General features: G+C 35.7%; 1 protein-coding gene across 2 annotated transcripts in view; it reads right to left on the bottom strand.

The window, feature by feature from the left end:
• Positions 1-15,058, bottom strand: part of LOC136041976 (uncharacterized) — a 54,067-nt gene that overhangs the window by 19,451 nt on the left and 19,558 nt on the right. For both annotated transcript variants that reach the window (XM_065726803.1, XM_065726802.1), the window contains exons 3-4: positions 13,743-13,892; positions 6,368-6,496 (exon numbers count right to left, since the gene is read on the bottom strand). In XM_065726803.1, the coding sequence (XP_065582875.1) occupies positions 6,368-6,496; positions 13,743-13,892 (279 nt within the window). The remainder of the gene's footprint in view (positions 1-6,367; positions 6,497-13,742; positions 13,893-15,058) is intronic.

The following is a 15,058-nucleotide window of genomic DNA, read 5'->3' as shown; positions in this document are numbered from 1 at the left end:
GGTTTGTTAGAAACGGGTAAAACGAGTACCCGCACCTAGAGCGTAGTGTCGAGAAAGATTTAGCCCACTGCTTTGTTGGTTCGTTGTTTTGAACTGGACCTGGCTGCGAAAACAGAAACAAAGATTCTTCATTTATAACGGAAACTGAAAACTGGCACAAGTTGTGAAGCAAGGGCATCAAGGCTGAAATACTCTTTACTCACTTCTAATCAAATGTTAAGAAAGCTTCGGTAGATGGTTTTACCATGTGCAGTGCAATAGCGCTGCCAAAGTAAAGTGTGTTGTGAGCAAAAGTTTCTTATTTTTTTAGACCAGGGTACTTTGTATCGAAGGAGTTGTCATAGAAATTTTGGAAAGGGCTCATTCGATTGGAAATTGAAAGGACTACTGCACTTTTTAATAGTCAAAAGTAACTGGAGAACCACACATATATATATATATATATATATATATACTAGCTGTTGGGGTGGCGCTTCGCGCCACCCCAACACCTAGTTGGTGGGGCGCTTCGCGCCCCCCAAGCCCCCCCGCGCGCGTAAGTCGTTACGCGCCATATTAGTTATGCGCCATTGTAGTTGTGTCCCTGTGTCCCACCTGTGAATATAGATAGATTTAAATATGTGTTTCAAACTACGTAAAAATTGCGAATAAACAACATGCTTGGCTTTCCCATTGTCTGTGCATATACAAAGCCGTATGTACTAATAATGACGTCATATGAAAACGCTCTTTTTACAAACAAACAAACATGCATCCACACAACTCGTTTTTATATAGATAGATAGATAGATAGATAGATACAATACAAATTAACTGCGTAAAACTTGCGAATATACAACATTCTTCGCTGTCCAATTGTCGCTGCATATAAATACATTGTCAGGTTTACCGACCCTCGAACATGCAACGTACAATTGTCCATGGGAAAAACAATCAGTATTAAGATCTATACCACATTTTTCCAATGATTGACCTTGAGCTTTGTTAATGGTGATTGCAAATACTAATCGAATTGGGAATTGCAATCTTTTAAATTGAAAAAGCAGATCCGTTGGAATCATGGGAATGCGAGGAATAAGAACAGCCTCACCCTCATAAGGCCCTGTCAAGATTGTGGCCTCTATTAGGTTTTCCATTTTTTTTTTTTTTACGGCAAGTTGCGTGCCATTGCAAAACTTTGGTGGGTTGATATTTCTTAAAAGTATTATTGGTACGCCTATTTTTAGTTGTAGCACGTGTGGTGGAAACCCTGAAGGATCTATGGAATTTAAAAATTCAGATGGATAATTAACCGCTTCATTTGGTTCCAAAACTGTGTCGACTGACTTCTAAAGGACTGCCTGGTCTCGAATCTTGGTCAAAACAATATTGTTGATTTCGTGGACGTCTATATTTTTGGGTGCGAGAATCGCTCTTTCACTTAGCCATTTATTATTTTTATAATTTTTTAGAATATTCGGAAATACTTTTTCAATCAATTCATTTTTGGACGTCACATCAGCAGGTAGTTGTATACGTCCTGAAATTGAGTCTACTGGGAGCTTTCCGTTTCCAATTGTCAGCAATTGATCTGAAAATATTTGACCAGAGTCATCGTTTTGCAATCGGACACGCATATTTGTAGTTAATTTTAATATTTTTACGTGTGCCCATAAATTAGAATTTTTCAGGCAAGCATTCATTTCGTCTGCAGGAGTTGATCTAGGTATTATAGGTAATGTTTGCCTGAAATCTCCCGCAAGCAATATTAATGTGCTGCCAAAGGGTTTTGACTTCCCTCTCAAATCTTTCAAGCATTGATCCAGAGCCTCGAGCGATTTTTTGTGTGCCATTGTGGACTCATCCCAAATAATAAGTTTGCATTGCTGCAATACCTTACCCATCCCAGATGATTTGGAAATTTTGCACGTGGGAGTTTCTGTAGAATGCAAATTCAGAGGCAATTTCAAAGCGGAATGAGCAGTTCTTCCACCAGGCAGCAATGTTGCGGCTATTCCGGACGACGCAATTGCCAACGCTATATCATTTTTTGATCGAATTGATGTCAGAATCAGTTTTATCACAAATGTTTTACCAGTACCTCCTGGCGCATCCAAAAAGAAAATTTCTCCAACGTTGTTATCGACACAATGCATTATCGTATCATAAATGTCTTTTTGTTCCGACGTTAACTTGGAAATGTTATTTTGTACATACGACAATAGATCACTCGTACTGTAACTTTGTTCACGATCCAATTCTACACATGTCGAAACAGCAGGGATACGGTTAGGTGAAGGCATTCCCAAATCCTGAAGAGGTTTGTGTGCCATACGTACGCACAAATCTTCTATAATAACTAAAGTGTAGTTATAAATTTCTGATGTAAAATCAAAAGTCATATCTGACGTCTCTAACTGTTTTCGATGGAGTATATCTTCGGACATTTTTGACTTATATTTTTCCCATAACTCTGTAGGAGCTGATGGAGAGCAAGTTGTTAAAATGATGCCAAACAATGCACGAATTTGACTTGGGGTTGACGTTTCGTACGCGTCATTGATGCAGTTATCCCAGTGTTGGTCATTCTCCAATAAATTCAGAGCTTGGCATGCACTACGGTAAGTGTCATGTATAGTACCGTTTACAGTTCTCAAATACTCAAAGGATGTCGGACCGTGTACATTCACCAAAAGCAGGCGTAGAAAGAAGCATTCATGTTGATTGGGGTGAACGGTGTAGAGTCTTCCTATCGTGGTATCTTTGAAGATGGTAGGTTGGCCGTCGACTGACTTACCCTGTTTTCGACGTTCAAATACTTTATTTTTAGTATTCCACGTGTAATACGAAGGCACTTCAGTATACAGCAGTTTTTTTGCAAAAGAATCATTTTTGCAAAGCGAAAAAAAAGCTGTTAATGTTGTATCACCGTCAAAGCAAAAATGACGACAACTAACTTCATGACGTCAGTCAACACAGAAACATGACGTTACCTAACAGACAGACAGACACACAGACAGACAACTATATATTTTATATATATATATATATATATATATATATATATATATATATATATATATATATATATATATATATATATATATATAAGTCGTTTGTTTGTCTGTTGACTGACATCATGTTTGTTTGGGCTTTTCCTCCTCAACGCTCCGCACTTTACGCTAAAGGTTTTTACTGTTTTAAGACGTAGATTTAAGAGAAAGAGTCAAACTTTAGCGTAAAGAGCGGGGTGTTGAGGAGGAAAAGTCCCTTTCATATACGGAGTAATTTCTGTTCGTTTTAAGTTTTAATGTCACTCCTTACTTTCATTTAAAAAAAGTTGTTTTTTCATTTCATCTTAACAAGGCTCGGATGATAGCCAATCAGAAAATTCTAGGAATAATTCTGAATAGTCTTAATCATTAACATTTAATATCATTTAATATTTAATATCATTTAATATCATTAACATCTTAACATTAGCTAAGTTGAAATAGATTAAACTTCAGTTTTGGCTTGTTTCAGTTCTGGACACTTGCTCAAAATCTCAAATTTTGAATGGGATTGGTATAAAGGGACTCCAGAATTACCGCGTCTGCTCAGAAAATTAGAAAATCTGCTTCACAAAATCAGAAAAATACACTATTAGTCATATCTAACTGGGAATGAATGTTAACCTACTAAGGACATCAAAATAAAAACAACATTTTGCCCCCTGTCTAAACCTTGGGTCTATTCATACCTGGAAGCTGGGATTTCCTTTCTTCATAGGTTGTTATGCAACTATTAATATATTTTCCTTACATAAATTCTCTGCTTTGTTGCCACACTGAGTCGTAAAATGAAATTAGGAGAAAATTTTCTTGTCAAACAGTTCGTGGTAACGAACTGTAGTAAGGAGTGACCCGGCTCAATAGTAACCAAAAGTCTAAAAAATGGAATTTTGGTACCAATAGCTACATCAAAAGAAGTGCATTTTGATGCTGATTTTAAATATATAAGTTTCATCAAGTTTAGTCTTATCCATCAAACGTTACGAGCCTGAGAAAATTTGCGCTATTTTAGAGAATAGGGGGAAACACCCCCTAAAAGTCATAGAATCTTAACGAAAACCACAGCATCAGATTCAGCGTATCAGAGAACCCTACTGTAGAAGTTTCAAGCTCCTATCTACAAAAATGTGGAATTTTATATTTTTTGCCAGAAGGCAGATCACGGATGCGTGTTTATTTGTTTTTGGTTTTTTTTTTTCCCAGGGGTGATCGTATCGACCCAGTTGTCCTAGAATGTTGCAAGAGGGCTCATTCTAACGGAAATGAAAAGTTCTAGTGCCCTTTTTAAGTAACCAAAAAAATTGGAGGGCACCTAGGCCCCCTCCCACGCTAATTATTTTCCCAAAGTAAGCGGATTAAAATTCTGAGATAGCCATTTTATTCAACGTAGTCGAAAAACCTTATAACTATGTCTTTGGGGACGACTTACTCCCTCACAGTCCCCGTGGGAGGGGTTACAAGTTCAAAACTTTGACCAGTGCTTACATATAGTAATGGTTATTGGGAAGTGTGCAGGCGTTTTCAGGAGGATTTTTTGGTTGGAGGCAAGGGTTGAGAAGAGGGGGATATGCTGGGGGAACTTTCCATCGAGGAATTTGTCATGGGGGAAGAAAATGTCCATGAAAGGAGCACAGGATTTACTAGCATTACTTAAAAAAAACAATGAAAAAGTTTTTTTCAGCTGGAAGTAAGCAGCAGTATTAAAACTTAAAACGAACAGAAATTATTACCCATGTGAGGGGCTCACCTCCTCCTAATACCTCGCTTTTTACGCTAAAGTATTTTTAGTAATTTCAACTATTTATTCGGCGGCTTTTGTGATTCAGGGGTAATTCTTAATGAATTGGGACAAAATTCAAGCTTTATTGTAAAGAGCGAGGTACTGACGAGGGGGCGAACCCCGTCATATATGTAATAAAAACATAAGAATACAAAAGTTCTTTACGTAAGCTAATTTATAAGTTACGTATATCTTTTACTTGTAAAAAGATTCGTAAAAAATTAAAAGTTCTAGTTGCCTTTCTAATTAACCGAAAATCGGAGGGCAACTAGGCTTCCTCCCCCGCTCTTTTTTTCTCAAGATCATTCGATCAAAATTATAAATTTAGCCCAAATTTAGCCCAAAAAAAAAATACAAATTTCGTTTTAATTATTCTTCTGCGGAGAGCCAAAATCAAAACATGCAGTAATTCAAAAACGTTCAAAAATTAAATTAAAAAAAAACAAGTTTTTTAAATGAAAGTAAGGAGCGACATTAAAACTTAAAACGAAAAGAAATTACTCCGTATATGAAAGGGGCTTTTCCTTCTCAATGCCCCGCTCTTTACGCTAAAGTTTTTTTTACTGTTTTTAAATTTAGAGTTAAGAGAAAGAGTCAAACTTTAGCGTAAAGAGCGGGGCATCGAGAAGGAAAAGCCCCTTTCATATACGGAGTAATTTCTTTTCGTTTTAAGTTTTAATGTCGCTCCTTACTTTCATTTAAAAAACAAGCCCAACCAAACCGTTGCAACACCCGCTATATCTGCATCTGATCGTTTGGCTGCAAAACAATCAAGAAATTGCTACGACCGTCATGTTCAATAGGGCTATTGTGCAAAAATAGGGTAGCGCGTATATGTAAAAATTAAGAACTAAAAGTGCTTATTTTTTTACCAAAAAGAATTAAATTATACTGATATATCAACAACCAACTATAGGGGTGAATATAACAGAATAAGATAGCCTAAATGGCTTTCCTAAAAAGACTCTTTTGTTAGTAAGTCAATTAGCTAGTAAAGCAAATTGTTCAATCTTAAGTAATTTTAATGATATACATATTAAAGCATAAATTGTATTATTTCAGCTGTCTTTTTTTTTGGCAATCAAGAAAGCTACAGTTTATAGAGCTCCATGAAAATATATTTTTTAGCTCATTTTCTGCTGATTTTTCACACAAATTCCTTATCTCAAGCTAAGCGTAAAACTACATAATTGTATATGGAGGGCTTTTTCACTAAAGATTGATTTTTTTTTTTATTTAAGAGTTAACGACACTTCTTGACTACTAAGGTCCCTGCGTCGGCCCTGCAGTGTATTTCTGCAGCGTGATTCGATCTCTGGGTCCCGTATTACCAAGCTAAGGTCAAATCCACTGCGCCACCACAGGACTCACTAAAGATTGAGTTCTCTGGTATTCTTAATTTTAAAACACGTTTATGGTTGTAAAAGTTTCCACCTATACAATTTAGAGAATTAGATTTCAATTTTAGTGTCTTTGGCACTTGAACATATACTCGAATTAAATGTAGGATGCAACTAAAACTGAAAAGTTGCTGATGTAAGTCTCAAATATTTACCAATAAGACCATCGATAACTGGATCACTTATTTTCTTGTCTGGCATGTCTTCATCATCTGTAACTAGGACCCTCAAAAGCTTCTCATTTTCGTTTTTCTCGGCCGCTTCCTCTGTAGCTTCTTCTTTGTCTGAAATATACATTAAAAGCTTCGTTCAGAACACAATCGCAGTTATGCATTCAGAAATCCCCTCCACCCCTAAACCTAATGAAATTTAAATGTAAATACTTTCACAGTAATTCATTTATTTAAAGAAAATAGCGAATCGCACGGTTTTTTCCAGTAAGTGAATTTATACAATGGTACTTTTTTTATTACTTTTTTTGAGGAGAAGTTTTGTCTGTTATATGAAGGTCATTCGTTTCATAGAACTTTGGAAATATACCATGATCATTCAATGGGGAAAATGTGAGTCGTAAAAACATCAAAATATTGGGGAGTGGAGGGCTTGATTAAAGTTTCTCCCCTTTTCACATGTGTTTCTAGGCTAGAATATGGAAGATTAATGGCAATTTGCAAATTAAAATTCCATTCAAGGCTTGAATTTCTCGATTTATCAAAAGAAGTCCTTCAGATAAATCTGTAGGGAATTGTGGGAGGTTTCAAATCAGGCTAGTAGAAGATAAACACAGCATGTGTCCATCTTTTTGGTGCTCTTTCCAAATACACAAGCCACTTCCTTTGTAAATTTTATTTTGAGCCCATAAAGGGACCCTTAAAGTGATAATTAGTTCCTTACTTGAAAACAGTTACCAGACATTCTGAAAAATACCCTAATTAATCATGAATACTTACTCATTTCATTCCTTAGACCGTATTATTTCACTTCCCCCCAAAAAAAAACCTCCCCCCTTATGGATAAATATATAGTCCACTTTATTCACTCAAAGTCTATTTTCAACTACGTTACTTTTCGGCGAACGCCAATTAGCCTGGGGAAAGGAAAAAGGGGTTACATCCTAAACATTAGTTGGAATGTTTAAAGTGGACTCTATTTTTATCCATCAGGGGTGGGAATTAAGAGAAGTGACAAATATCTTTTTTATTGAAATTAATAAGTATTTATGATTGTTTTAAAGCATTTTTTTGAGTATTTTGGTTGCTATTTTCTGTTGGCAAATAATAAGAAACAAGGTGTCACGTTAAGCATCTTTTTAAGAGCTAAAAAAATGCGATGGAAACAACTTGTATATTTGGTGAGAGATAAAAGTGGGCATCGTGGGGTGCGTCCACTGTCTACCTAGTTGCTATGTTTTACCGTTTTCCCTAGCTAGTAACGAAAAAAAAAAACCACAAAATTTACCAAACCTTGTCTTATTTGTCTGATTCTATTGTTGTTGTTGTTTTTTGGCCGTGGGAGGGAGAAGGATTTGTGTATTTATTTCATCCGTGCAATATTTTCACCAATGCAACGTTTTATAGGTTTCACACTCTACTGGGTTTTCAGTTTCGGGTACTTATTATAATTGTTTTAAGTAGATTTTGCACATTAATTAATCTTTAAAACTATATTATATAATTTAATTAGAACAATAAGAAGCTTTTTCAAAAGTATTAAAAATAATGCGGAAAGCGATGTGTTAAGGAGGGGGCACCCTCCTCAAAAACATAATAATGCCTGTTACTTTCAAGTTTTGATGTTGCTCCTTACTTTTAGTTGAAAAAACTTGTTTTTCTATTTAATTACAAATATGAACCGAATGACTTGCAAGAGGGTTGGCTGACCTGCAGTCATTTTGATTTTGAAATTCAAACTCATTGTGGAAAATGCAATGATAATGCAAACGATATGTCTTTTACATTGCGTTAAATTTCTGATTTTCTTTTTTTCGTGCGCTTTACTTGAGAAGAAGGGGGAGGTGTCTTATGAATGCATTTATTTTAATGTATGATATGATGAAACATCGACAAGAAAAAATCAAACTAATAATCAAGGTTAGTTAAAACTACTAATGTAAGTTAACTAATCGGATTGTACATAAGGATGTTAATTCATGGAATCCTCAGCAATTGTTTCCTTTTTAATATAGTTGGTATAGGCGTAACGGTGAAAATGTTCAGAATGTATTTTGTTTTCAGTAAAGCGTAAATGATTCTAGAGCTTTAGATGGTTTATCGGGTGGTAGTCCTGCTCCTGATTGCAACAATTAATGTTTGTTTTACGTTTGACTTTAATTTTCAATTTAATCTCTGTCTGTTTCGGGATTCATTCATTCATTTTCATCTTTATCTGTTATGTTTGTGTTTGACCTGATCTTTTATGTAATTTCTAGAAGTTTTGGGTTTAATTTGTTGGTTTATAGTAATTTATATTCGCCTAAGTATGAAGTATTATATGCTTTTATTTCTGCTCGTCTTAGGCCCTTAAGAATGCTTTTTGCTTTTCTTTGAGAGCTTTTTTCTGAAAAAAAGTTTAAATTAATTTCTGTTTCTTCTTATTTGACAAAGTCTTATTATTTGCAGATTAAACTTTTCTGCTTAAGAACAGAAATTTTGGATTGCAGTTCAAATTTTAGAAACTGATTATTCATTCAAAATTTCTGACAGTAGTTTTGCACGGTTAAAATTATTCGTGTGATTTGAAAATCTGTATTATTTTTGGTCTTTTACTAGGCTTTAGCCACCCATCCTGTAGACGACCCTGAATATACATGTAATCTTCGCCAAAAATTTTATTGAATTATTCAGTTTATGTTATATTTTGTTACATAAATGTGTGTCAAAGCCATTTATTAGAAGAGAATTTTTGAAGGAAATCACGCAAATAAATACGACCAAATTGGTTTCTTTTTTTGTCTTAAATGAGGTTCCTTGATTTTGAGATTTTAATTGAGGTGTCTATAGGGCCTACTATTTTAAAGCAGATCAATGTTTTAAAAAGTTCTAATTTTTCGTGCTCAAAAGACATAAAATCAGATTTTTCTTCTAAACTATATAGTCTTTGTTAAAGTCCCTTGTTTTCAGTTTACTTAATCTGAATGTTTCACGCTGATCGGAAAAAACAGTACTTGGTTCATTTTATGGCTTTTCAAATCGGAAAAATTCATTTCCTTTTTCAAGGGATCTCTTAGGGACAGAACACACGTAGCTTTCTTCGGTATCAATTTGAACAGCTCAGTGGGTACAAAAACAATGCTGTTTGCGCGTAATTTTCAGAACTAAACAGCGTGGACACCATCAGTCAATGGAAGGTTATCAATAGTTCCATGATTGATCTCAGCTTCTCCATTTAGTTCTTTTATTACTAAATTTTTATTTTATTAAAAATTTTCAATTATTTTCGAATTCTATCATAATTAAATGATGAAGCTCTTCTATTGCTAAATATTTAATTATTATAATCATTAGTTAGTTCTTTTGATTTTCCTGCTGAAGAGAAGGGAATGATTGAGTATTTCTCTTTTTATGTGATCATGATGTAATTCAGTACCGTTTTTATACATCGGCACTGAAAACTACGAAATTTTTCAAGCTCAAATTTGTACCGTTTTCTTTGCAAATTGGTACTGATTTAGTATTTCGGTGCAGAAAAAAGCTATGTGTGTCTCTTTAGCTTCGTTTGACCAAGTATACACGCCAAATAAGTTATTAACTGATCAGAGACCATAAGAATCTAGACCTATTTTGGGAGTCATGAATCACTTCAACATTTTCTTTTAATAGATTTTTGTGTTCGTTGAGGTCCCCTTGTATCTTTCTACTAAAACTACTACGGAAAACTCACCACCTGAGGCCAATACAGCATCGCACGCTCCTCCTCCATCCCAGTCTATTCAAAGCCTCCCTCTTTACACCCTCAGTGGAAGTTCCCATTTCCTTCAGATCTTTCTTTATGAACCCCCCCCCCACCCCAAATGAGGATGACCTGCTTTCCGTTTAGCCCCAGACGGTTGGCCCAAAAGGACTATCTTCGGCAATCTGTCATCCTTCATCCACAGAACCTGCCCTAGACATCTCAACCTTTATCTCGTTATAGCCTTAGAAAGCGGGATTGAACCACACTTTTCGTACAGCCTACTGTTTGAAATAGGGTCAGCGAGCCGGGTACCCAGAGCAATCCGTAGGTGATTTCTCTCGAAAATATCTAGCAAATCTTCATCCGCTTTTCGAGCCACCCATGCTTCAGAGCCATATTTGACCACTGCCATCACTGTAGCTTGCAATATTCTAATCTTGGCTTACAGACTTACATTCCAAACTTTTTTTAACTCTGAAAAAACACCCCGAGTATTGGCTATTCTACTTTTAACATCTTCACTGCTCCCAGCATCTCTACTAATGATGGTACCAATGTAAGTGGAGTTGTCCACCTGATTAATCCTGAAAAAAATGACCGTGGGAGGGGCCTAGTTGCCCTCCAATTTTTTTGATCACTTAAAAAGGGCACTAGAACTTTTCATTTCCGTTAGAATGAGCCCTCTTGCAACATTCTAGGACCCTTTGGTCGATACGATGACCCCTGGGGAAAAGAAAAAAAAACAAACAAATAAACACGCACCCGTGATTTGTCTTCTGGCAAAAAATACGAAATTCCACATTTTTGTAGATAGGAGCTTGAAAATTTTGCTATAGGGTTTTCTGATACGCCGAATGCGATGGTGTGATTTTCGATGGTGTGACTTTTAGGGGGTGTTTTCCCCTATTTTCTAAAATAAGACAAATTTTCTCAGGCTCGTAACTTTTGATGACAAAGACCAAATTTGATGAAACATATATATTTAAAATCAGCATAAAAATCCGATCCTTTTGATGTATATTTTAGCATCAAAATTCCGTTATTTAGAGTTTCGTTTACTATTGAGCCGGGTCACTCCTTACTACAGTTCGTTACCACGAACTGTTTGATATTTAAAAAACCAGCTGCAAAAGCAGGCATCTTATTTCTACCCATGATAGATTTTCCTTCAAGTAATGAGCCCTGCTTGTATTAAATAAAAAAACAAGTTTTTTTTTAACTGAAAGTTAAGAGCGACATTAGAATTTATAACGAACAGAAATTATACCCATATATGAAATGGGTTGTCCCCTCCTCAACGCCTCGCTCTTTACGCTAAAGTTTTTAAATGTTTTAAGAAGTAGAATTGTGGCAAAGAGTCAAACTCTAGCGTAAAGAGCGAGGGATTGCAGAGGGGACAACCCATTTCATATACGGGGTAATTTTTGTTCGTTTTAAATTTTAATGTCGTTCTTTACTTTCAGCTAAAAACTAATTTTTTTATATTTAATTTCTGAACGTTTTTGAATTAATGCATATTCGATTTTGGCTCTCCGCACATATAATATTAAAATGAAATTTGCATATCAATCCTTTTTTTGGCTAAATGGTTTTCTCTTAGTTTTGATCAGACGATTTTGAGAGATAAGGGGTGGGGAAGGAGGCGTAGTTGCCCTCCAATTTTTTGGTTACTGAAAAAGACAACTAGAACTTTTAATTTTTAACGAACGTTTTTATTAGTAAAAAATTTACGTAGCTTAAGAATTAACTTACGTAACAAACTTTTATATTCTTATATTTTTATTGTGTATATGAGGGGGTTCGTCCCCTCTTTAATACCTCGCTCTTTAGACTAAATCTTAAGTTTTGTGCAAATTCTTTAATAATGACCCCTGAATCACAAAGGCCGTAGAATAAATAGTTGAAATTACTAAAAATACTTTAGCATAAAGAGCGAGGTATTTATCTCCTCCTAAATACCTCGCTATTTATGCTACAGTATTTTAGAACCCCTCATATGCTTAATAATCTCTGTTCGTTTTAAGTTTTAATTCTATTCCTTACTTTCAATTGAAAAAACTTTTTCATGTTTATTTTTTCATTGTTTTTTTTTCATAATAATGCTAGAAAATCCTGCGCCCTTTTCATTGAATTTCTCTTCCCCCATGACATGTTCATCCAAGTAAAGCTGATCCCACATAGCCCCCTCCCCTAAAACCCACCCCCCAAACCAAAAAAAAATCCCCCTGAAAACGTCTGTACACTTCCCAATAACCATTATTGTATGAAAATACTGGCCAAAGTTTGTAACTCGCAGCCCCTCCACCAGGGACTTTGGGGGAGTAAGTCATCCCAAAAGACATAGTTATTATGGTTTTCGACTATGCGGAACAAGATGGCTATCTCAAAATTTTGATCCAGTGACTTTGGGAAAAAATGAGCGTGGGAGGGGCCTAGGTGCCCTCCAATTTTTTTGGTCACTTAAAAATAGAACTAGAACTTTTTATTTACGTTAGAATGAGCCCTCTTGCGACATTTTAGGACCACGTGGTCGATACGATGACCCCTGGGGAAAAGAGAAAAAAAAAAATAAACACGCACCCGTGATCTATCTGTCTTCTGACAAAAAATATGAAATTCCACATTTTTGTAGATTGGAGCTTGAAATTTTTACTCGGGGGTTCTCTGATACGCTGAATGCGATGGTGTGAATTTCGTTAAGATTCTATGACTTTTACGGGGTGTTTCCCCTATTTTCCAAAATAAAGTAAATTTTCTCAGGCTCTTAACTTTTGATGACAAAGACTAAACTTGATGAAACTTATATATTTAAAATCAGCATAAAAATCCGATTCTTTTGATGCATCTTTTAGCATCAAAATTCTGATTTTTAGAGTTTCGTTTACTATTGAGCCGGGTCGCTCCTTACTACAGTTCGTTACCATGAACTGTTTGATTCTGCCTTATTTTTGTAGCCGATCAAGGAGAGAAATAAGGATTTGTGCCTATTGTAACGTTTGACCAGCTTCTATGGTGGAAGCCTATGAAAATAATAGAAAGCGAAAAACCTGGAAGCATACTTTGAAAGATTGCCTTGAATTTACCAGGTTTTCTATTTCTCATGAGCTTTCTCGGCTACATAGGACATATCATCCAAGGATGAGGCTTGAAAGGAATTCTTGAAGTTGCTGATGCTTAATAAATAGAACCTCATATGTTGACGGTGAAAGCAGTAACTATCCAAAGCTAGGGAGTTTATGACAAAAGATTCATTTCAAGCTTTGTAGGAAGGACTCCTCGACAGTAGGTTAAGCTTGTAAGATGTCTTTGAAGATCAAGTACTAAAAGATCTTGAAGCTGCATTTGACAAGTAGAAAGAAAAATTTTCAGTCGATGGAAACAAAAAAAATAAGGCTTTGAGTATATCAATCTCCCAAAATTTCAATTTTGTCATCGAACCAATTTCAATGATATTTTTGTCAAAGTTGTTAAACCACTTATCGTAACAAAATGTATTAATATTTGCAAAAAAAAAAAAAAAAAAAAACACACAGTCTGTGAACTATGATCTTATCGTTTTCTTAAAATTTTATCTTCGTCAAAAATGTGAGATCTTGGAAGATTGACAAGCCAAAACACGACCCTATTATAAACACTTACTCAGCGAAGCTTGTAAAGCCTGGATAATCGACTCCACATCTGATTCTTCATCTCTTTCCTTTCCTTCATTTATTACTGGGACATTAGGAACAACACTGGGGACATTGAGGCCAACATTGGGAGCATTGACAGCACCCTGTGCTTTTGAAGCTAAAAAAAGTGGAACAATATGTCTGTGTAACTTACAAAATATTCTAAAGAGGTCTAAGAACTAGAAACAAAAAATCTCAATTCTCGATCTTGGTTCTGTCGGTAAACACAATCAACGTCAAAGAACTTCAAATCTCTGGCATGTGCATCTAATAAGCTTGACGTTTGCGCTTTTCAGGGGTTGCTCACGTTAAAGCAAAACTAATGAACGGCCCATATTTTGGGCTATAATCGACTAAAAATTTTAATTTCCAGTTTTGGTGTACACAAGAATCTTGAAAGAATTTATTCAGAACAAATTAGTTACACAATAAATACAAGATCCTAATGCTTACAAAGGCTATTGTTCTTTTTATTCACAGTAACTCTAACCTACTAGGGGGGCTAGGCACGTTCATTCCCCAACTCCAGCTCCCAGTAAAATACTCCCCGCAGAAGATACTATCTCACGAAAATTACCATCCCCAACTGAGGATTTCCCTTGTGGGAATTGACTACAAATTCCTGGACTACCAGTTCTGATTTTTGACTATCAGCATTTGGTAAAATATATGATAGCATCTATTTTTATATTCCAGTTTATTTTAATTATGTTTTTCTTTTTCTGGCTGAGTTATCACTGCAAGGGGAGACCTCATAGTTAAAACTATGAAATCATATGGCAACTTTACATAGGTTGTATTTTAGATGGAAATACAGAGAGATAACAGGCTGGGTCTAGGCCAGTATATACGCATAGGCCCGTGCCTAGGGGTGCACAATGCAAGGGACGCAAGAAAAACACTGAGTGATTCTCAACAAAATTTGGACTGATGTGATATATTGTCAAAGTGCTAGTTGAACTTTGCTGCTGTGCTCCCTATTCACAGAAAAGTGATCTTGAAACAACACGGGAATTTCGTAGCCGCTTATAAACTGTCAGATGTCTCTCAACCATGACAGCTAAGAGTTAGGTATCACCTCTCTCTTGCATTACTTTTGGCTCATCACTCATCAGTTGCCTTTTGCTCAGGACTTCCACTATCCCCGAATTTTTGGCGATTTCCCCGTAAATATCTGTATCTCTGCAAAAAACTTCTTGGATCTAGGGGCGCCAAAACACTTGGGCCTAAGAGTGTCGAAGATTTGAATTTGGTCATGGCTGGGATTAAGGAGCACGCGTAATT

The sequence above is a fragment of the Artemia franciscana genome, unplaced genomic scaffold, assembly GCF_032884065.1.
Source record: "Artemia franciscana unplaced genomic scaffold, ASM3288406v1 PGA_scaffold_52, whole genome shotgun sequence".
Taxonomy (NCBI): Eukaryota; Metazoa; Arthropoda; class Branchiopoda; order Anostraca; family Artemiidae; genus Artemia; species Artemia franciscana.
This window is presented reverse-complemented; position numbering and strand designations above follow the sequence as displayed.